The following is a 23,707-nucleotide window of genomic DNA, read 5'->3' as shown; positions in this document are numbered from 1 at the left end:
TACAAAAAAGAAAAGAAATGGTAACTATTACTGCCATTCCACTCCACAGCTGAGACACAAAGCCCCCTACACTGGGGTCCCAAGCACCGCCCAAGGAATCTTGAAGCTCCCTGTTCTTTAACACGAAGCCTGGCGTCTCCGTTGCAACGCGGAACCTAAGGGCTCTTGGACTGCGGAGACCCACGGACCGGACCAGGGACCGGAACCGGAAGTTCTCGGCCCGCGCTTCTGCTAAGCGAGAGCTGGCTACATTGTTCACTGACAATCATTTTTGGCGCGGTTGATGCAGTGAGCGCTGGTGGCTGCAGGTTTCCGCCCGGCTGTAGTCAGTAGTGCCCCAACCGTTCCCAGCCCTGCGCGGTCGGGGTTCCCCGGTGAGCTTGGCGGTTTCCATTCCCCCTTGTATTTGCAAATAGGCGACAGCCGGGCGGGAGGTGGGCTGTAACAGCAGGCAGTGCGACTGGACAAAGAAACCAACGAAGCCTGTCTGAGCATGCGCACACTTGGTTTTGAGTTGCGGCGGGGTATTAGGATATTGTCTATGCCAAGTAACCAAGGCTGGCCTCGAACTTGGGAGAGTCCTCCAGCTTCGGCCTCCCTTGTGCCGGGATGATAGGCATGTGCCACCACTTGCAGCTTGGAATGACCTGCCGGGCATTTCTGCTTTGTAGCTCCAGGTTATATCTGACTCTGACTGCTCCCTCCCTTTTCCCTTTTCTTTAAAATTGAAGCCTCCACTGAAGACCGGGACCATGGAAGACAAACCGTTGGTAGTATCTAAACAGAAGACAGAAGTGGTATGCGGTGTGCCCACCCAGGTGATCTGCACGGCCTTCAGCAGTCACATCTTGGTTGTGGTGACCCAGTTCGGGAAGATGGGTACACTGGTCTCCTTGGAGCCCAGCAGCGTGGCCAATGACATCAGCAAGCCAGTGCTCACCACAAAAGTCCTCCTCGGGCAGGACGAGGTAAAGGGGTTGGGAGAACAATCCTTACTCTGGTGTCATTTTTCCATAAGGATATGGGGTGTCTGATAGGCACCCCTCCGTACACACCCAAGGACACAGTCAGCATTCTCCAGACCTTTCAGATCTGAGGGTGCCCTGGCTGCCCCTAGTGCTGCTTTTCCCAGCATGTCAGCATTTTTACTCAACACTCAGTGGAGGTATTGATTTTGTGACACAGCCATCTCCTCAGTTTGACCCGTCGTGATGGCCTTATGTTAATGAAGGCTTTATGTTTATGTCTGCTTCTTGAGTCTTGACAGCATTCCCCTTTGTGTGCATATCTGTCTGGATTAGGGATAACCAGAGAGATGGTATGCAGAGGCACCAACAGAGAAAATCCTAACGATGCCTCGTCAGCTGTTTGTTTTATCTTCGGTGTGCAGTCCACTCTGTGCTCCAAACCACTGTTGCCTTGGCTTCCCTGGAGGTGACTTAGGGGAGGTGTAGGAAGCTGGTCTGGATCCATGACGGATGCTTAGGAGAACATCAGGAAGATACAGTGTTTGAGCTGGTGTGGTTGTGCAGACCTATAATCCTCTCACTTGGGAGACTGGAGCAGAAGGGTTGCTACAAGTTTATGATCAGACTGAGCTGTGGAGTGAGTTTGAGACCAGCTAGGGATAGATGCTCCTCTTCCCCCTTAAAAAAAAAACAAAAACCAGGGCTGGAGAGATGGCTCAGCAGATAAGAGCACTGACTATTCTTCCAAAGAGTCTGGGTTTGATTCCCAGCACCCACATGGTGGCTCACAACCATCTGTAACTCCAGTCCTAGAAGATCCAGCACCTTCCTCTGTGGGCACGTGCGTGGTGCAGTCATATAGGCAGGCAAAACATCCAAATACCTAAAGACAAATAAATATATTTTTTAAAAACAGAGGGGTGGTGGTGGCACATGCCTTTAATCCCAGCACTTGGGAGGCAGAGGCAGGTGGATCTCTTCCAGTTCAAGGTCTACATAGTGAGTTCCAGGAGTTTCCAACAACAAAAGACAAAATACAAGCAAACAAAAAGCCCAAGGTGTGGTTCCAGCACTTGGGAGTTGGGAGCAAGAGAATCAGGGATTCAATTTCTCCTTTTCTTTGTTTTTTTTTTTTTAAGATTTGTTTATTTATTACATATACACCAGATTTCATTATGGGTGGTTGTCAGCCACCATGTGGTTGCTGGGAATTGAACTCAAGACCTCTGGAAGAGCAGTCAGTGCTCTTAACCTCTGAGCCATCTCTCCAGCCCCAATTTCTCCTTTTCTTGTTGTTATTTTTTGTTTTTAGAGATAGGGTTTCTCTGTGTAGTCCTGGCTATCCTGAAACTCCCTCTGTTCCAGGCTGGTCATTGCTGACTACATAAGGCCAATGTGAGCTACATGAGACCCTCTCTATTTAAAATGCAGGGAACGTTGAGATAGCTCAGGGGTAAAGGCACTTGGCGTGCAAGCCTGTGTTCACCCTCCTGAACCCACAGTGGCAGGAAAGAACTAACTGCCACAAGTTGTACTCTCTCATATATATACACTATATATTAAGTGGAGACTAAATAGCCATATGTATCAGTGCTCATCTTTAATCTTAACACTTAGGATATGAAAGTAGACCTGGTCTACATAGCAAGTTCCAGATCAACCAGGGCTACACAGTGAACTCTTGCATCACAAATAAATAAAGGATGGATGGATGAGTTGGTGGATGGATGGATGGATGGATGGATAGAGTGGAGACTTAGGAATTAGCTCAATTCCTAAAGTCCTTGCAAGCATGACCTGAGTTCAATCCTCTGAACTCACATAAAAAAATCTGGTTTGAGCTGGCTTGGTGGTGAATGCTTTTAAATCTAGACTAGGGAGGCTAAGCCAGCCTCAGAGACAGAAGGATCCTAGGGCTTGCTGGCCATGCAGTCTCGAGAACTCCAGGTCAATGAGATCCTGTCTCAAAGTAGAGGATGGTGTTCTACCTACAGCTGATACCTGGGGTTGTCTTTGGGCCTCCTCAAGCCCACGCACATGCACACTCTTTTTTTTAAAAACAAATTAGGTGGGGGCTGGAGAGATGGCTCTTCCAGAGGTCCTGAGTTCAATTCCCAGCAACCACATGGTGGATCACAGCCACACGTAATGAAATCTGGTGCCCTCTTCTGGCATGCAGACATACATGGAGGCATAATGTTGTATTCAGAATAAATAAATAAATCTTTAAAAAAAAACACAACTAGGTATGATAACATATACCTGGAATCCTAGCACTCAGGAGGCTGAGGCAGTAAGATCACCATGAGTTCAATAACTGAGGCTATATGAATTCTAAACTAGCCTGGCCTATGGAAATTGATAAATGGTCTTTAAAAAAAAAAAAAGAAGTGAGGTTTCTTGCAGTCATGGTCCTGTCTTCCCCTCTCCACAGCCTCTCATCCATGTCTTTGCGAAGAACCTGGTAGCGTTTGTGTCTCAAGAAGCAGGAAACAGAGCTGTCCTCCTGGCCATGGCTGTGAAGGACAAGAGCATGGAGGGGCTGAAGGCCCTGAAGGAGGTGATCCGGCTGTGCCAGGTGTGGTGACCTGCAGTCAGCGCATGACAGTGGGATCTGGCGGATGCTCGGCAGGGTCCATGAGGCCCTTCTTTCCAGCGCCAGGACAGTCAAGTGGAGGCTCATTTTGGCTTTAGCCCTTGGAGCTAGAAACAACATTCAGATCTCAGGGGACTCTCCCTGTGTGGCTACTGTGTTCCACCTGGGGCACTGGAAAGAAAGGGTTTTGAGCTGCAGCAGAGACACCTGCTGAGTGGAAATCATCAGCTGGTTTGGGGGACTGGCAGCCATAGGTGTGCAGCAGCACTTGTGGGGAGACTTTTTTTTTAAAAAAATAAATCTAAAATACTTGGCTAGTCTTGTGGATAATGCTGAGACATTATGGCCATGTATCAAGGTTCACTTCAGGGCACCTGAGGTGGGAGGAAACCCTGTTTAGCGAAAGCACAGTACATGCTTGCTGGCATATGAGGTAGATCCCAGGTGTGCGGTCAGCAAGCATTGGCTACTGTCCCTCCTCTGTGGGGGCATGAGCCAGAGCCTCAGGTTACAGAATAAAGTGAGAGACAGGCGTGTGCAGACTGAACGTTTGACAAGCAGAACAAAGTGACCATGCAGGTGGATTCCATAAGGTTAGGTGGATGGGAAATCCATGGGGGGTGTAGGAGGTCTAAGAGTGATCCTGAGCTCAGAGAGGAGGGGTTCCGAATGGAGTTGGGGTCCCCCCCTTTACAAATACTTCCAAGGCTCCCTGCAAGGCTTGGGGGACGAGTATCAGGCCTTGACATTAGACTGGCATTTATGCCCAGAGTTGATTCCTCTGAAGAGTGGCATCCTGGGACCCATGGCGTCTCTGATCACAGCTGAGTGGGCATGTCTAAAGTCTGATAGTGAATCTGCTATGACATTCTGACGGTCATCAGTGGAGAAGAAGCCACAGAGAAGCCAGGTAGAAGTCCAGAATGGAGAGTAAACTGGCACCTTTCCAGGGATCCAGGATGTCACCCATGTGCTCTGGAAATGATGGAATTGCTGACTTGGCAAGTCACCAGTTGGCTCAGGAGTGACCACTAGGTCCAGCGGTGGGCAGTGAGCTTGGGTGGCCAGTTTTCACTTAGAATGAATTGGGACTGGCTAGCCTCGAGTGCTGATGCTTGGGCAGGTCCAGAGACAGCTGGGAGGGCTGTAGGATGAAACAAACTCAGCTGGGGTGGGAGTCGGGAGTTCTGCCCAACTTCTGGAAGGTGTCGAGCTGTAACAGGAGTGTCCCAAAAGCCTCTGGCAGCCCTGTGCCTGCGGTTTCCAACCACCGTGTCTGCAGGCCGCTCTCCCACACAGCTTCGCCCTTTGTCCATCCTTTCCCAGACCCCGGTTTCCCCTCCTCTATGTCCCCTGAGTAGACAGGTGTTGGAGTCTGGCAGTTCCCACCCACATGTCCCCTCTATAACCTCTTACCCATCATCCCAGTTGCCACCAGGCTCTGGAGAGCTTAGGCCATCAGGAATCTCACAGGCCACAAAGAGGAAGGCCCATTGTGGGGTACAAACAGCTGGCAGATCCAGCCAGGGCAGGGCATGCTCAGGTGAGCCCTGTGGGGTGGTGCTGTACAAAGGTCTCTGCTTGGTATCAGCCTGTGATTATTCAGATGAATGACCAACCAGCAAGCCCCAGTGTCCCTGCCTTAACAGATAGAGAACACCCTGGGTGGAGCTCAAGGCCAGTTCCAAGTTCAGGTTTGTGGCTTTGCCTTTCTAATTTGGTCACTAAGCAGACAATGGAGCCAGCTCACATGGCCCATTGGGTGACCCATTACATCCCTTTCAACAACGAGTTCCTGACACCTGTGCCCCAGAGAGGCCATGCAGCAGCTGCTCCCAGGTGGCAGAGCTGGGATCTGAGCCCAGATAGAGCCCCCCCGCCCAGGCACTGCCCTGTTGCTTCCAGCTGCCAGGCCCTTTGACAGCTTATTCATCAGTGTCGGCTCCATCAGCCAATAAGGCTCAGAGATGCTGGTTTTGCCTCCAGGCTTCTGGTCCTGGTTCAATCAGTTTCCTTTCCACCATCTCCTTGAGTCCTCCACCACCCTAAAAAGCAAGTGCTGGGACACTTGAGCCTCAGGACGGTCAGAGTGTATTCCCATAAGTGACAGCTGGGGACATAAAGGCAGCTTCACTCTCTCTACAGGGCTAGAGGCTGCCTGCTTGGGAAGGGGTACTGAAACTGACCTGTAATTGAACCAGCTCCCTCTCCAAGCTGGGCAGTATTTACAGCTGCTCTGAGCTGTCTGGAGCCATCTGGTAACCATAAAATACAGACCCATACCAAATGCCTTAATCATCTAAGCAGTGCCCCTTGCCCAGATCTGCTGTATATATCAGACAAGGCTCTACCAGAGAAAGGACCTGGGCAGGGCTTCCTCTGTAGTCTGTTACCACAATAACTCAGAAGAGACCCATGTCACCTCAAAGAGATCCACAGCACGAGCAATTTCTGGTTGGAACATATTTCTGTGGATAGAGGGGCTGCACCTGGCACACACCCCAGGTAGATCTGTAACCAACTAGTGCACGTAAAACAAACGCAGATTACTCAGCCTGTCACATGTCTGCCTCCCAAGGTCTGTGCCTTCACTACCATGAGGTCTTTTAGCAGTTTTCTGCTGAGAGCAAGCAGCCTCCCAGTGGCTAGGACACTGTTTTCTTGCTCAGTCAGTGATTTGCCACTGTAGAGGCCAAGTGAATCTGGGAAAGTTAACTATCATCAGGGGTCCCTTCAGGGGCCTTCCAGGAGCTTGACCAAGCCCCACCCAGCTCCCTATAACCAAATTAAGCAGCACACAGGGCAAGCCAATGAACTGTCCTGGCTTGAGGTTGAGGACTGGGAAATCAAAGAGTCCCAGAGCTGGGATGAAAGCTTGAGGACCAGAGTTCAGTCTCCAGAACCCATGGAAAAGCCAAGCAGGTGAAGCAGTTTTCCAGAATGCACACACACCACATATCAAAAGAAAAACACAAGTCCTGAGTGACCACTGGAGCAGGGGCCAGTGGTGACTGAGGTCAGGAGCCTATGTGATGCACAGGGTGACTGCAGGGACACTACCACTATCGCGTACAGTTTGTTATCACACATCAGTGCTAGGCTCGACTGGGAGAGAGAATAAACAGTCTACAGGGACCACAAGGTGGAAGACCCCTGAGCCCTGCTCGGTTCGTTTGTTCAACGATTAAAGTCCTATGTGAGAGTGAGGGAAATCTCTAGATACAAGCCCAAGAAGGACAGCTTGAAGAAAGCTATGCCCTAGGCCTCAGAGGTCACTGCAGAGTGGACACAGCATATAAGGCCACATGGAGCCCTGAGCCCAGCCCCACCACACAGACACAAAGACCTGGAGGGTGAGGACAGACTGCCTCCATCTTGATGCAGGGCTGAACACAAGTGAAGGCATGAGGATAAAGGGGGATTGGAAGAAGCAGGGAGATGGGGAGAGATCTTCAAGAGAAAGACCCAGGCCACCCGGTGGTAATGGCACACCCCTTTAATCCCAGCACTAGGGAGGCAGAGGCAGGTGGATCTCTGTGAGTTGAAGGCCAGCCTGGTCTACAGAGCTACACAGAGAAAACCTGTCTTGAAAAAACAAAAACAAAACAAAAGAATGTCATAAAGATCCAGAAGGGACCATCCAGAGAATGAGAAGCATTGGGCATACCTCACAAATAGGACCCAAGGCCATACCAAAGATGGGGACACACAAAATTTTATTATTATTATTATTAATATTAATATTCAGTCAATCATTTGTATGTGTGGGCATATATGTCCCATTGCATACATATGGGGGACAGTCAGGAAGTATTTTTTCTCCTATCATGTGGGCCCCAAGGATCAAACGCAGGTCACCAGGCTTGGTGGCAAACACCCTTTTGTTCACTGAGCCATCTTACTGACCCCAATACACAAGATTCTGATAGCACCCTGACCCGCCCACTTTCAAAGCTCTTCCAAGCCCCTGGAAAACCATGGTGGTCACTTACTTGGCCTGTGTCTCTTGTTGCCAGCATCCTGTGACAGATGTCAGTGACCTTGATCAGATGTTACAGGTGAAGTGTGCCTTCAGGTGCTTCAGAGATGAAAGGCGAGAGCTGGGTGCATAGAGGGGAAAGCTGGAAGTCATCCCTGCCCCCCCCCAGTACACACGTGTCACTGGCATCCTAATCCTACCTGAGAACCCAAGTTGGATGTGGAGACCAGCTCCCCCTGGGTTCGTGGTCACAAACCTGTCTAGACATCAGTAGGTCGAAGGAGTAGGCCTGTGGACACTATTGACCAGAACAGGGAAAGAAACACTAGTTCCAGAATCCAGGATGACAGAGGGTGTGTCCTGGTGAAGGGTGTGTTCCAACAAGGCTGTTGGGCAGGCAAGGCAGGCCAGGCAGGACTGGGAGGAGTTTCAGGGCCTCCGAGAAGTCATGCTCAGGCAGCAGCAATAGTATCCAAGGGGCCTGGGTTGCCCCGGCTGCTGAGAAGGAGGACAGCAGAGAGAGCTGGAGACCACACTGAGGAGGGACCTCCTCAGGCCCCCAAACTGCAGAGTGTGTACTGAGAAATCAAAGCAACGCACCAGCCCAGTGAGCCCTGCAGCTGCCCAGAGCCACCAGGGAGGTGAGCTGTGTGGGTGTGAGTGTGTATGCATGTGGGGCTGGCTCAGGACTAGATGGTGGCCCCATAACACCAACAGGGTGGGGAACACTTGCTGCCACGAATCAGAGCATCACGCCCCCGTCCACCCTTCTTGCCCCTGCGTCCAGACTCCCTCCTTCCTACAAAGGGTCTCAGGCCCAGGGCAAGGCTTTGCCCATCTCTAAGTGGAGGGGCCCTCGGTCCACACCCAAGTCTGGCGTCTGGCTGTGGGACAGAGTCAAACATGAACAGGCCCTGACAGATTCTCCGAAGACTGAAGAGGTGGGTCTGGAGAGAGAGGTGGGTACAGGAGCAGACAGGGGCACAGTTGGCAGGAGGTATAAGGAGCAGTGTCTACATATTGCTAGGATGCCCCACCATGGGGTCTAGGGCCACTGGGCACAAGCAGACCCTAGTCATCCCCATGGGCGGAAGCCAGGGATCCACCTGTACTTCATTTGATACCGGGAGAGCTGAGATGGCTGGGCTCTGAGTCCCAGGTCCTCACTGGCCTGGTAAGAGGGCCTGTAGCCACCTGAGATTAGCAACCCAAATCCCAAGCTGAGTGTCCAGACCCTCTGGGGAGCCATAAACAGAGATAAACAGCCTGGGGAAACTGAGGCAAGGCTTGGTCTTGTCGACTTGTCTGGGCCTGCCTCCCTTTCTCAAGGCTTGTTCCATCCAAGTGAGGGGCCCAGGCAGGTATACTGGAAGACTCAGCTGGAGGAGGCACAGACTGAGGGAATGAGTAGCTGTGGGGGTCCCCGACATGGAAGGTCAACACTCTGGTCTCATCACCCAGGCTTTCAGGAACCTGCAAAGAGAAACACCCGTGGCCTCTCAGCCTATCTGAGCACCTTGACCCACAGGGAGCTCTTGGCTTCATCTCTGCCCAGCCACACCTCAGGTGTAGGCGCTAGTTGGATCAGGGCCAGAACACTGGCAGAAACAAACCTCACTGGCAAGGGCTGTCTGTCTGTCCCCCAGTGGACACTAGTCGGGGATCCAGAGGAGTTGGAGGCTAGCCTGGGGCAACTGGATGCCAAGATTGCACTGCCCACTCTGCAGGCCCCCACCTGGACTTGTCAGCCAACTGGTGCTACTAGCAGGAGGTTACTTAGCAAGTAGCCTTGAAGCCCAGGCAAGCAAAGCCTGACCCTGACTCTGGAGACAGGATAGATAGGCAGCTTGTCAGAGACCAGCCTGAAGCAAGTGTGGGAGCCTCAGCCTGCATCAGAGGTGGAGGCCACGGGACAGCGACAGCAGGACAGCGGCTGAAGGGAGGAACAGCCTGAGGCTCTCTTACTGCCCCTCCCCGCCAGCTCTCTCAATACAGCTTTCTGGATTGGCCAGGATCCTGATGTTCTGGTCACAGTAAACAGTGGTTGGAGGTCCTGATGCCCCATTTGGGCTAACAGGGCTATCCTGATATGGGTGCAGCCAGGGTCAAGCCCTCTGTGAGTGTGGCCTGCGGTAGATACTGGCCTCTGGTGAGGTTTCCCTCACTCAGCAGCGTGTGAAGGAGCAGGGACAAGAGGCTAGCCTCTTTCTTGCTGCCTTCCCCTGCGGCCCTGAACTCAGCACAGCACAGCTCCTCCCCTTCCTTCTTCAGCTGGAATGTTGTCCTGTGTGTAGAGTCATTTAGCAAGCCCTTCCCTTGTCCCAGAGCCAGGCAGCAAAGACAGTCCCCAGCCCTAGCCATGACAGGGATGTGTGTGTCAAAGCCATACTGTGCACCCAGCAAAGACACATCTCCACCCCCACATCACCTGTCCCAGTTGGGAGCCAGGAAGGAGGCTCCACCACCCAGAAAGGTGTTATCACCTCCATTAGAGCCCATTACTGAGATGGATACCTTCCACCTTGAGTGATAATCCTCACAGCTTGGTTCCCACTGGGAAGATGCTGCAGTGACCGTAGGTGTCCAGCAGGGGGAAGAGCCTGCTGAGATGGGGGCATGACCAGGAGGCCCAGGAATGGGTGGGGGCTACTGTGCTTCTTCAAGAAGGTGGGTCAGGCCAGGCAGTGGTGGCCCCTGCCTTTAATCCCAGCTCTTGGGAGGCAGAGGCAGACGGAGCTCTGTGAGTTTGAGAGCAGCCTGGTCTACAAGAGCTAGTTCCAGGACAGGTTCCAAAGCTACTCAGGAAAACCCTGATTTGAAAAAAGGAGGAAGAGCAGGAGCAGGAACAAGAAGAAGGTGGGTCAGACTGTATCTTACAGCCCAGAGGCAGTCATTGCTGTCCCATCTTGCAGGTGGAAACACTGAGGCTCAGACACACTCAAACTGTCATGGTGGGGCATACCCAGAATTCTAGAGTGTTTGTCAGGCCTATTGATCAGAAATGTCTCCCACACTGCCCTGCCTGGATGGAAAGGACAAGAAAGAAGCCTGTGTTAACAGAAATAAAGGCCAGCTGGGCAGCCCAGTTTCTGACTTAACCTACTTTACCTATGGGCAAAATGAGGCCTAGAGAGGCAAAAGGGTCCATGATCACAAGCAGGATAAAGGGTTGAAGGCTGAGGCCACTTCTGGAAATGGCCTCATGAAGTTGTGTAGAGATGGTAAGGGCTCTCACAACTCTTCCTGGGTTTCTGAAGAGCCTTCAAGGTCTGGGATAGGCTGAGACAGAGCTTCCAAAGCCTTCCTGAGATGGTAGCTAAGCATGAACACACCAGGGGCAGGACAGCTTGAGGACAACAGCCATGCCTCTGGGCCTGGCTGCCACTCTCAGAGCAGAGAGCAGTCATGAGTCAAGGGTCTTCCCAAGAGTCAAGGACACTTCTGGTTGATGCCACTTGGCCCTGATCCCAGGAAGCAGGCCTCCTTGCCTCCTGTCCAGCACTCTCTTCTTAGAAGACTAGCCCTTTGATGCCAGGCAGGGAAGGCCTTCTGATGTCAAGACGCAGTACTTCCTGCTGTCTGGTCAATCACTTCCTCCACTTGGCCTGAGGAAGATCCTGGGGTTCATTTCTTGTGCTGGGTTCTGGAAACAAAACAGTCAAGGGCCAGAGGCCCCGAGTTCCCCTCCTGCAGCAGAAGCGGGTAAGGTGAGATGAATCACAGTCCCTGCAAAGCCCCGAAGCCATTAATGCCACGGACAGAGCTGGCTCTGACCTTCAGCATTACCAAGGATGACAATCTGTCCCCATATACCCAATGGTGACCTCTGGGGGTCAGGGCGGAGTGCAGGTGGGGGCTTTCCGCACAGTAGCAACTCCCCTTGAAGTAGCAACTCCATCCAAGAGGAGATGCACAGCCCAAGGCCATCCACAACTCTGGCACAGTGCCAGGTCCCAGGAACTCCTACCAAGGAGGACAGATAAACACACAAACAGATCTCAGATGAAAGTTTCCAACAATGGATGCGGAAACTTTGCTACAAGAGACAGAAGGTAGGGGCATCGGTATCTGAGAGGCGAGGGTGCGATGACCATGGTCCAAGGCCTCTGTGTCAGGGACAAGCCTAAGCAGTCAGGGAATGACCTCCATAGCATGTGCAACCTTGAGAAGTCCCTGGTGGGCAAACATGAATGGAGCAGTAGGGGAGCATAGGGTTGACAGATCGCAACCTCGTGCCATTGTGTACTTTTGGAGTATCCCAGACACATGCTAAGCCCCCAGTGTTCACGTCTCAACTCCAAAAGGAAAGCAGCCTGAAGCCATGTCTACTAAGTCATCAGTAGGGTCAGATGGCAAAAAGGACCAGACATGAATGACATCATAACAGTACCCATAGTGATATAACCAATGTGGACCTGAGATATGGCCAGAGCCCTCACCTACTCCAGGAGCCGGGCCGGTGAGTCTCTTTCCGTAGAAGTGTCACATTTGAGGCCCTTCCAGACCCTTTTTGAATGTTAGAGATGGAACCCAGAGCATGAATGCTAGGCAAAGGCTCTACCACTGAGCCACACCCCAGCCCCTCACTGGGGGATTTCAGCCAGGTATTCTACCACTGAGCCACACCCCCAGCCCCTCACTAGTGGATTCTTGGCAGACAGTCTAAAGATGAACTACACATTCCCAGCATGCTTTTTACATTTTATTTTTAGATAGGGTCTCACTAAGTTGCCCAAGCTGGTCTTGAACTTGCTCTGTATCCTAGGCAGGTCTTGAATTTTTAGTGCTGCCTCAGATTCCCAAGTAGCTGGGTTGACAGACCTGTGCCATGAGATTTGGTTAAACTCACCCATTTTGACTTTTTTCACTCATTTATATATTCATTCATGAATATGTATATTCATTCAGTGAGACAGGCTCTCATATAGCCAAGTTTGGCTATCAGAGTATGTAGCAAGGATGACCTTGAACTTCTAATGCTCCTGGCTTCACCCTGGACGTGCTAGGAAAACAGGCATGTATCACGGTTCCTGGTTTATGCAATGCAGGGAATGGAACCCTGAGCTTCATGCATGCTAGGCAAGCACTCCACCAACGGAGCCTCATCCCTGCCCAGTTTTGGTTTGGTTTGGTTTGGTTTTTCCAGACAGGTTTTCTGGCTGTCCTGGAACTAGCTCTGTAGACCAGGCTGGCCTCAAACTCACAGAGATCCACGTGTCTCTGCCCCCATCCCCAGTACTGGGATTAAAGGCGTGCGCCACCACCGCCTGACAGCCCTGCCCAGTTTTAAGCACACAATTCTGGAGTAGTAGGGATGCCCACCGTAAGTAACCACCACTTTGTCTAGTTCTACACCTTTCTTGTCACCCAAAAAAGAATTCCTGTGTCCATGAATCCCTATGGCCTTTTCCCTTGAGATGGCGCAGCTCACACCTTTCCCTCCTGGCTCTGCCTGCTCAGCGGCCTGACTACCTGGAGCTAGCAGGTGAATGCACCTGCCAGCCAGGCAGTTCCTGGAAGCCAGCTGCTGCTGAGCAAACAGCCCCAGAGGGATAGAGTGTCGACAGAGGCGGGGACAAGCCTTAGATTCTCCTCCCTTTGCCCCTCCCTCAGCCCGGAGCCCAGGTGGGCCATTGGCCAGGTGATACCTTTCCGGGCCTAACACAACCCTCCAGGGACTGGCCTTGCCCCCACCTGAAGCTTGGCCTCCAGTGGGGGCCATGAGGCCGGGTGAATGACCAGCCAGCCTTCCCCAGAGGAGGCTAGGCCTCCCAGGCCTGGGCCAAAGAGCTTCCTGCTCACAGAGGTAGGCTCCCGCTCCCACGACAGACAACTGAGGGTAGAAAGGAGGTCCCAGTGTCGCTGCTCCCCAGCAGACACATTCTACTACTTGCTGCTGGAGCTTGTGGAGACACTAAGAGTTTCCACCAGGGTCAGAGGCAGGCAGCGGCTGGGTGGGGGCAGACTGGCTCTGAGGATGAGGGTGGAGCACTTTCTCCTGCCCTGACGGAAGGTATGATTACTGGCCATCTCTCCCAAATCCCCAGGCAGGTGGATCCTCACTTCCCAGACCATGATAGACATAAGCTTGGTTTTTTGTTTATTTGTTTGTTTGCTTGCTTGCTTTGAGTTTGAGTTTGAGTTTGTTTGGAGATGTTTTTCTTTTCTGAAACAGAGCAACTAGGTAACTCAGGCTGGCTTTATACTCACAACAGTCCGCCTGCCTCAATGCTAGGATTACAGGGACAGGCCATCATGGCCTGGTTAGAAGCAGTCTTTGCCTCCTAGGAAGTAGCCCAGGGCACAAAGGAACCTGAGGGGACTTCCCAGGACATCCACCCAGGATCTGAGGCCCAGGAGGGAAAGCAGCCAGGTCCCTGTTGTTCAAGTGTGAGCTCACAACTTCCCAGAGTCAGGGGAGTCCATGGGAAAGTCAGGGCAGACTCCTACAAAGGGGACAGACGGCCACGGTGGGCTCCCGGGGAAGCTTCTGTGGATGACAGCTGGGGTGCTAGGGACGGTGGCCAGGCAGGCAGAAACTGCAGTGGGCAGAGCTGGCCCCTGGGTGACACCCACATAGCCTGGCCCACCTCCTGCCCCACCTCCTGCCCCTCACCCTCCCACGGAGGCCTGCCCTGGGTCCTCACTCCTCTGCTGTCTTCGGCAGATGAGGAATGCTTCGGGGTTTCTGAAAACAGCTGGAGCTCCCCTGGTGTCAGCGACCTGGCTTCCACCCAGCCCCCCTCCGGCAATGCCCACAGTGGCAGCCGGGCCACAGATGGAGCGCGTGGACAACGGCTCGCAGGGGCCCCCCCAGCTCTTCCTCACCAGCGCATTGGCCCGAGGCGTGTCAGGCGTATTTGTATGGACTGCTCTGCTGCTAACCTGCCACCAGGTAAGGACCCCAAAACCCTGCTGGGCCTCCAAGTCTCTATGGGACCTGGCAAGGCTCAGATGGACCCCTTGGACAGATGCTGGGATCATGGGACCTCCAGGGACAGCCCCCAGTACTGGACACCCCAGGTGTGGTGTCCATCTATGGCCCTTCTCCAGGGCTTCCATGCAGGGGCCGAGCCTGAGATGGGTGATCTCTGCCAGACAGAGGGCAGTTTGCTGGATGGGTACCCCAAAGTCATGTCTGAGGCCTCTTATTCTACTCCCAAAGGTCAGTGATTGGACCCAGGTCACAGACAAGAACACTAAGGCTCAGAGATGACCGGGGGCTTCTCCAGGCTCGCACAGCTGTAAGAGAAAGGGCCTTTTCCCTCCAGGAATGGCCAGAGCTTGGACTTTGCTCTATAGAGAACCTCAAGCCAGACACAGAGTTTGGGGAGGAGGGACAAGAAGATGGGGGAAGGAGCTGGGGGGAGTGGGGACTGAGAGGTATGGACCTGGGACAATGGAGAACTGGAGGGGTGCTAGGGGCAGTGAGCAGAGAGGCGGGAGAGTGGAGGGAGTAGGAGCTGGGAATGGGGTTCGGCAGGCAGAGTGGAGAACTGGGCAAGGGAGATGGGCAGCTGCAATATGGGGGTAGCTGGAGAGCTGGAGCCAGAGAACTGGAGAATTGGAGCTTGGTGCCGGGAGCTGAAAGCTCCAGGCCCTCTGGAACACCCATTTGGCACCAGGGAGGCCCCGAGCCAGGGGCAGGAAGTAAGAGCAAACACCTCTGCCTGTGGCAGCCACCTGCTGACTGGTACCTGGCCAGGTGTGCCTCAGTAACCAGGGCATGTGGGGCACAACCCGTGACTGAGGGCAAGCCAGGCAGGTGTCAGCCACGTGTTAGGATCCGCAGAATGACCTCTGGGACGGGTAGGGGCTAGACAGAGCGGGGGGGATGAACACCTCCATTCACAAATGGAGAAACTGAGGCAAGAGAGGGCAGCAGCTTGCCAAGGTCACCAGCCAGGCAGTGCTAGCCTGGGAAAGGTCTCCTGCTGGCTGGTCACATTATGTCCTCCCCCAGCGGCTGAGGAGGGAGGAAGGGACTGATAAGGAGCTGGTCTCTAATGCCAGCAGCCTTCCCACCCCACGCAGGCCCTGCATACACACAGCTCCCTCTACAAGCATGACCTCCATGCCCCGTAGGCCACCTCCCGGAAGAGCCTTCTCCACAGTGGCCTGGAATGAGAAGGAGGGACTCAGCGCCCAGCCCAGTTCCTCTTAAAGACTCTGTATAGAGGGGCTTAGGGACACAGGCTGACCCAAGGGGGTTACAAGTGAAGACCTCCATGGGGTCCATAGTGTGTTCAAGACCAGCCTGAGCAAGCTAGTGAGACACCCTCCAACCAACCCCAATAAAACAAAAAAAATAGGATGTCTCAGTAAGAGTGCTCACTGACTATGCACAATCCTGGGTTCTGTTCCTGGAACTGGGGTGGGGTGGGGAGCATGTTCCTGTTCTGTTTCCCGTAGGAAAATACAGAAAATTCAGAACACTTTAAGGTGAACAGTATAATTATCTTCCTGGATTGGTTTTTGTTTTATTTTGTTTTGTTTTGCTTGTGACAGCATCTTGTAGCCCAGGATGGGCCTCGAACTCCCTATGTAGGAGTGGGTAACCTTGAACTCCTGATCTTCCTGCTTCCGTTTCCCAAGTACTGAGATGACAATCGTGCATCACACCTCCCCGTTTATATGAAGCTGAGGATGAAGCCCAGGGCTTCCTTCAGGCTAGGGAGGCACATCCCCAGCCCTTTCCTTCCGTATTGGTTAGGCAGGTGTGCACATGAACCCCCATTTGGTTTCCTATTCTGATCTCAGGTGCCTTGTCCTCTCAGAGGACTTTCCATAGAGCACCGCATCTGAGCATCATTTGTACTGACTCTATAGGGCTCCTTCACACACAGGCTCTGTGGTGTGAGCCTGGCCTCCCAGGGCAAGCGCAGCCCCAGCATTTGCTCCGGTGTTTCACTATGATGAACCTCTTTGTACACAATTTCTTTCCTCTTTATTTCTGGATAGGGACAGATTCCTAGAAGCAGCCAAAGAGCAAGAGGCCTTCCACGGTCCCCAAGTTGAGAGCCTACCTGTGCTACATGTTACTGAGTTCTGACACTTAGCAGGACCCAGGAAACTCTTCCTGGATGAGTGAATGAGTGTCCTGACTTCTGGAATGTTCTTCAAGATGACCCCACAGGGTATCAAAATACGGTACAGGCTTGAAAATGCCTAAGGAATGAATTTTAGGCTTGGTGTGATGGACTGGCTTGTCACTTCACCACTGGGGGAGGCTGAGGCAGAAGGATGCATGTGTTCAAGGCCAGCTTGGGCTACATAGTGAGACACTGTCTCAAAAGCAACAACAATGATTTTTTTTTAAAGATTTTTACACCAGAAGCAAGTAAAACAAGAGGTTGGCTAGTCTCAGCCTCTTATGTGTCTATCAAAACAGGAGATGGTTCAGCTCATAAAATGCACCTGCCTTGCAAGCATGAGGTCCAGAGCTCAATCTCTAGGATTCACAAAAAGTGCCAGGCACAGCGGGACACATCTATAACCCCAAGGAAGGGTGATCAATCAGATCCCTGAAACTTACCAGCCAGCTGTAAGTTTAGCCAAATCAGTGAGTTCCAGATTCAGTGAGAGATCTCATTCCATAATACCGAGGGTGGTGTCTGAGGAATAAGACTGGAATAAACTCTGCCCCTCCTCCCAAAGGTAAAAAGAGGACTAGGGTGTGGCTCAGTGATAAAGCATGTGCCTGCAAATCCCCCCAAGGAGAAGCTGGAAAAAAGGCTCAGCAGTTAAGAGCACTGATGCTCTTGCAGAGGACCCAGCACCCAGAGTGGATGGCTCTCAGCTGTATGTAACTGCAGCTGCAGGTCATTTGGCGCCCTCTTTTGGCCTCCATAGGCATCCACACATATGTCATATCCTCAATGCAGATGCTATAACATTTTTGTTAATCGCAAATACTTTTTTTCTTTGTGGTACTGGGGATTGAACCCGGGGATTCACACGTGCTAGACAAGTGCTTTCCCACCAAGCCACAGTCCTCACCCATTAACACTATTTTAAACAGCTTTGCCTGTGCAAGACTTTGGGTTAAATTCAATAATAATGTCTGGCTGTGGTGGCTCACACCTTTAATCTCAGCACTCAGGAAACAAAGGCAGGTAGATCTCAACTAGTTCAAGACCAGCCTGGTCTATATAGTGAGTTCCTGGTCAGCTAGGGCTATATGGTGAGTCAGGCTACACTTTACTTTACAAAAGTAAAAAATATTTAATATATACTTGTCTATATTAAGCGTGTATTCCATTTGGAGGGGGCATGTCCTATTGAATCCAGAGTCTTGTTCTTGTTAGGCAAGGACTCTACCTTAGCCAGGCCCCTACCCTTTGCTAGGTAGGTGCTCTACCATTGAGGCATGCCCTAGTCTTCTTTGCATGTGTGTGATCAACCTTGCCTTTAAGGGACAGTCTCTCACTGAGACCTGGAGTTCCCTGATTTGGCTGTACTGACTGGCCAGTGAGTTCTAGAGAGCTGCCTGTCTCTACCTCCCCAGCACTGGGACTACAAGCATGCATCATTGTACCTAGTTTTTTTGTTTTGTTTTGTTTCTGTCCATGAGTGCTGGGGATTTGAACTAAGGTCCTTATGCTTGCAAAGCAAGCATTTTACCAACTGAGCCACCTCACCAGCCCTACTTCCTAGTTGGAGACAGGGATGCTAAGTTGGTCTTGCACCCACTCACGATGCTCCTGTCATAAGCAGGTTTGGCTCTTCATCTAACACGTGCTACAACATACCTCTGATTACCTCCACCGTCTGTACTTGTTCTGTGCTCTGGAGAACATTAGGCAGTGTAGGAGAGGGAGGGCAGCCTCATGCATTTGGGCTGGCACACTTGTGGTGGACAGCAGGGCCAGGAGCAGGGCAGAGGAGCCACCGAAACTCTTCTGCCACAGATATACTCCCACCTGCGTTCCTACACCGTCCCGCGAGAGCAGCGCTTCGTCATCCGCCTCCTATTCATTGTGCCCATCTACGCCTTCGACTCCTGGCTCAGCCTCCTCCTCCTCGGGGGCCATCCATACTACGTCTACTTCGACTCTGTGCGAGACTGCTACGAAGGTGAAACTCCAGGCTAGGCCTGGGGGAGCTCAGCGGGGACCCTCAGCCTCACGCATGCACACCCACCTGCACACACTTCCCCCACCACCCCCAAGGTGCCCTGTCTCATCCGGGACCTGCTCCAGGGGTTGCACGGTCTGCAACCTCAGTGCCCGGGATTCACAGTCTGAGTAAGCTCACCCCCTTCCCCGGGTATGCTGAGTGGATCTGGTGGTGCCTGCATGCAGAGGGGTTCCGTGCCCAGCCCTCACTGTCGCCCCTCTGTGCCCTGCAGCATTTGTTATCTACAGTTTCCTGACCTTGTGCTTCCAATACCTGGGGGGAGAGAGCGCCATCATGGCTGAAATCCGTGGCAAACCTATCAGGTGAGTTCACTGCAGGCTCTGCCCTGGCAGGGCCCAGCTGCCAGGCCACACTGGCGACCCCTAGTTGTCTTCCTGGTGGCCTAATGACCTCTTCCTCGCACACAGGTCCAGCTGCTTCTATGGGACCTGTTGCCTCCGTGGCATGTCCTACTCCATCACTTTCTTACGTTTCTGCAAACAGGTGAGGGGACCTGCCTACCCCAGCCCGATGCCCTTGTCCCACCCCATCCCCGCCTCACTCCCTTCCTCCACCCCTCCCAGGCCACACTACAGTTCTGCATCGTGAAACCAGTCATGGCTTTGATCACCATCATCCTCCAGGCTTTCGACAAGTACCACGATGGGGACTTCAAGTAAGAGGGGCTATGAGCAGGTGCCTCACTGAGGCTGTGGGAGGCAGGGATCCCCACAGGTCCTTCCTCAAGGGGCCTTATTCCCCCTCTCTGTGGGTTATAACTCAGCTGGCAAGGTATTTACTCAGCATGCATGAGGGTCTAGGTTCCATCTCCAACTTCATATAAACTAGGTATAGAGCTGGGCATTGGTAGCCACACCTTTAATCCCAGCAGCACTGGGAGGCAGAGGCAGGCGAATCTCTGTGAGTTCGAGGCCAGCCTGGTCTACAGAGCAAGTTCCAGGACAACTGCCAAGCCAATATAGAGAAACCCTGTCTTGAAAAAAACAAACAAAAAATCTAGGTATGGTGGTACACACTTTTTGTTTGTTTGTTTATTTGTGTTTTTGTTTTTCGAGACAGGGTTTCCCTGTATAGCTTTGGAGGCTGTCCTGGAACTAGCTCTTGTAGACCAGGCTGGTTTCGAACTCACAGAGATCCGCCTGCCTCTGCCTCCCGTGTGCTGGGATTAAAGGTGTGCACCACCAAAGCCCTAGTGGTACACACTTGTAATCCCAACATTTGAGAGGTTGATGTAGGAGTATTAAAAGCTGGAGGTCATCCTTGGCTATATAATGAGTTTGAAGCCAGCCTGGGCTACATGAGATCCTGCCTCAAAAAAAAAAAACAAAAAAACAAAAAAAAACCAGAAACAAACAACAACAAAAAACTGGAAACAAAAAAGACATTGCTAAGGTTGAGGAGTGTCTAGGAGGACAGGCAACAGCTCCTGGGGACGGAACAGAACCATGCCCTGTTCCTGAGTGGGGAACTCCAGGCCCCTAACCACTGCTCGATTTGACACTGTCTGAGGCCCTGGAGGGAGGATCTAGGTGGAGCTGTCCTTGGGATTGTGGTGCTCAGCCAGGGGACAAGCTAAAAGAATGTCTATGAGGGACAGGACTACTCTAACCAGCACCTCCTCTGGCCCAGCATCCACAGTGGCTACCTGTATGTGACCCTCGTGTACAACGCCTCGGTCAGCCTGGCTCTCTACGCTCTGTTCCTTTTCTACTTCGCTACCAGGGACCTCCTGAGACCCTTCGAGCCAGTGCTCAAGTTCCTCACCATCAAAGCCATCATCTTCCTCTCCTTCTGGCAGGGTGCGTAAGCTGGGTGGCCAAGGGTGTGGGGCCATGACTGGCCTCCCTGGAACCTGGGTTCAAATCTCACCTCCATCCCAGTCAATAGCTCAGCTGCTCAGCTTGGAGCTGGCAGAGCCTGGAATGGGGGGCACCGTGAGGTCTATCAGCAGACGGAGGCAGACTGGCTTGGCTTCCTGAGCCCTGGTCCCCACCAAGCCCCTAGCAGGCCATGAGAACCCAGTCCTCATGGCCTATAGCATGAGAGCAGGGGTTCCTAGACCCAGACTGGATATGTCTGGGAGAGCAGCAGGAACCCTACCTTGAGGTAACCAGCCCTTCTCAACCACAGCCCTCCCACCAATGTGGTCAGTACCAAAGAAGTCCAGGGATGAGGCTAGATGAGGCTAGCCTTTTTCCCTACGTACCCTGGGCTTCAGTGAGAACTTCGTCAGGGCTCAGCTTCCATGCAAGGATGGGACCAGAATAGTTGTCTCTGTCTCTAGGAATGCTGCTGGCCATCTTGGAGAGGTGTGGGGTCATCCCCGAGGTCCAGGCTGTGGACGGCACCAGGGTGGGGGCTGGTACCCTGGCCGCTGGCTACCAGAATTTCCTCATCTGCATTGAGATGCTGTTTGCCTCGCTTGCGCTGCGCTATGCCTTCCCCAGCCAGGTGTACTCAGAGAAAAAGAACTCACCAGGTGAGCTGGGCACCTGCAATGACTCAGCCAGGATTTTCAGGACGCATCAGGGGGACATCCTTGTAGGTGTCTGAGTCATGCAGGCCAGGGGCATTATGAGCTCTGAAAGATGTGGATGGAGGAAGCCAGTCTCTTGGGGAGGAGGTCAAAAGGGGCTGGGTTGGCTAGCCTAGTGAGTGTGCCATATTGGCCACATGTCTGGTGGGTGCCTGGCTCCCATCTGCTCAGGGCTGCCCGGGGCAGGAGTCTATTCAAGGATAAGCTCTAAGACCAATGCTGAGATGCAGGGGCTGAGCTAGGACTCGGGTGTCTGAGGTCACCTGCTAGCCAATGGCAAGGCCTGGACATGCAGGATCCCCAGACTGAAATAGCTCACGGTGGCCTGTGGGAGACAGGGCTGAGAGGTGGAGTGGGGTGTTGTTGGACCAGGGGACCTGTGACTCAGGCCCACATGCTGTACCTTCCAGCCCCGCCAGCACCTATGCAAAGCATATCCAGTGGCTTGAAGGAGACCATCAGCCCACAGGACATTGTCCAGGATGCCATCCATAACTTCTCACCAGCATACCAGCAGTATACACAGCAGTCCACACATGAAGCCCCTGGGCCTGGTCAGGGTGAACGCCCATCGCCCAACACTCACCCTGACCCAGCCAGTGGCTCCGGAGGGGGTAAGAAGAGTCGCAACATAGAGAAACACATGCTGATCCCCTCAGAGGACCTGTAGAGGCGTGGGGTGTGTGGAGCCTAGCTGGGGACCCACCCACCAGCATGTCTTGACAGAGGCCCAGCCTCTTCTGAGAGCCTCAATGCGGGGCGCATGGGGCCTCTCTATCCCATGTATAGCCCAGAGTGAAGTCACCTAGGCAAAACGGACAAACCAAAGACCCTGTGAGATGTCCTAGTTACAGCCTGCAGGTGGAGCTGAGTTGGCCCTTCCTTCCATGGGCAGAAGAAATAGATGGTTAAATCCCAGGCTGTGTGGCTGTAGAGAAAGATGGCCAGGGAGAATAGGCCCAGTCACTCAGGTCTGGGGATCCACATAGCCTGGGCCTAGCTGTGGCCATCTTGGGCGCATGAGGAAGGCCCCTTGCCCCGCGTTCTAGCAGATACTTGGTGAGCCCTCCCTGGGGCAGCCTAGCCTATTTAGCACAACAGAGTTGCCAGTGTGCTGGCCTACCAGCTACTAACTGCTTATTTATAGATAAACACTGCATTTTCTAGAGTTTATCGGGCTTTCTTTTCTTGCGGGGCTTGTCTTCTGAGTGGTGGATCACTAAGTAGAGGGCTCACCGGAGCCAGTGGAGTGAGGCTGTGTGCCAGAAACAGCCAAGGCGGGCATCATGATGTGGCTCAGAGCAGTACAAAGAAGAATGTGGACTTCGTCCCCAGATGACCAGCTCTGTGCCCCAACGGGAGCTGGGGCTGCACCTCCCTCTGAACCTCAGGTTGGCCACACCCCCAAAGAGGTTTATAAGGCTCATGGCACAGCCTAGCATGCCCTGGTATGGGGACTCAGGCCTGGGAGCCCCCTTCTCTCTTTCTTCTTTGTACCGGTCCAGTGCTCAGGGAGTCTGAGATGGACTAGACTGACCTTGGAAACACGGAGGACAAAGGTAGCAGGGGTGGGGAACCAGTGACCAGCTGCCCAGGCGGGCAACCAGACAGAAATGCCCAGTGGAAGCCACCCAGGAACAGCACCACTTGCCCGGTTGCTGGCTCCCACAGCCCACGGTATCAGACAGGGGGATGCACTTCCCTGCCTTCTTGTTCTCAGGGCTCAGAGACAGGAGGAGTCAAGGCCAGTGGCTTCGCCCTGACTCTCCTGGGCTGATAAGATAGGCTCTGTTCCTCCCTGCACCTGGCTGTAAAGAGCCACCCACATCTACTTATCTGCCTTCTGGGACTGGCAGGCCCAAGGGTGGCCCTGCAGCCCACACAGTCAACAGGGTAAGGAGGGGCTCCGTACTCTGAGAGACCTATACTCAGAGGTCTTGGCCAGCAGGGGGCTGCATTCCTCTGCCCTGGAGAGGCCACGTGCAGTGACAAGCTAGGAAGGGTCTCCTCCCATGAGCCCAGACACAAAGTAAGTTCCTGGGCCTTGGGCAGTATCTGGGGTCAGTGCTTTAGAGAACAGGCAAAACTGACATCACTAAACACCCACACATGAACCAGGAACCTCTGTACCCTGGTACAGGGGAAGGTGTGCCAACCAAAGAAATTAAACAAGCTGCCCAAGGCTACTGAGCCAGTAGGGGATGACACCAGTAGGGATCACTGTGCCTTACGTCCCTCTCCCCCACCACCTGCACTCAGACATGCTTCAGTCCTATGTGACACAAAGCAAAGCTGGCAGGGATAACATGGTACCCAGGGTTCTGGTGGAGTGTGGCTACAGACTGACTCAGGATTTGACTTGACCAAGGTGCTCAAAGAGTGATGCATGCAGAAGGGTTCGAGTACCAGGGGGAGATGGCAGCTTCAGTCTCATCGCCACTGGTGAAAAGAACCAATTGCAAGTCCAGCCCACGTGGCCCAAGGAGAGG

General features: G+C 53.0%; 2 protein-coding genes across 3 annotated transcripts; both read left to right on the top strand.

Moving 5' to 3' along the window:
- Positions 1-205: 205 nt before the first annotated feature.
- Positions 206-3,881, top strand: Psmg3 (proteasome assembly chaperone 3). The gene is made up of 3 exons (XM_005079983.4): positions 206-374; positions 732-968; positions 3,403-3,881. Exons 2-3 carry the CDS (start codon positions 753-755, stop codon positions 3,553-3,555), a joined length of 369 nt encoding a protein of 122 aa, XP_005080040.1. The 5' UTR covers positions 206-374; positions 732-752; the 3' UTR covers positions 3,556-3,881.
- A 4,146-nt stretch (positions 3,882-8,027) lies between these two features.
- Tmem184a (transmembrane protein 184A) lies at positions 8,028-22,389 on the top strand. Of its 2 annotated transcripts, none has more exons than XM_040751258.1 (9): positions 8,028-8,184; positions 14,211-14,438; positions 18,454-18,619; positions 18,894-18,984; positions 19,090-19,165; positions 19,246-19,337; positions 20,312-20,481; positions 20,967-21,161; positions 21,629-22,389. In XM_040751258.1, the coding sequence occupies exons 2-9, from the start codon at positions 14,211-14,213 to the stop codon at positions 21,886-21,888; spliced, it is 1,278 nt and encodes a 425-aa protein (XP_040607192.1). In that variant the 5' UTR covers positions 8,028-8,184; the 3' UTR covers positions 21,889-22,389. The 2 variants fall into 2 exon arrangements, with proteins under 2 accessions (XP_040607192.1, XP_005080041.1); XM_005079984.4 differs by lacking the exon at positions 8,028-8,184 and adding an exon at positions 13,190-13,349.
- Positions 22,390-23,707: the final 1,318 nt, after the last annotated feature.

The sequence above is a fragment of the Mesocricetus auratus genome, unplaced genomic scaffold, assembly GCF_017639785.1.
Source record: "Mesocricetus auratus isolate SY011 unplaced genomic scaffold, BCM_Maur_2.0 Super-Scaffold_100008, whole genome shotgun sequence".
Taxonomy (NCBI): domain Eukaryota; kingdom Metazoa; phylum Chordata; class Mammalia; order Rodentia; family Cricetidae; genus Mesocricetus; species Mesocricetus auratus.
This window is presented reverse-complemented; position numbering and strand designations above follow the sequence as displayed.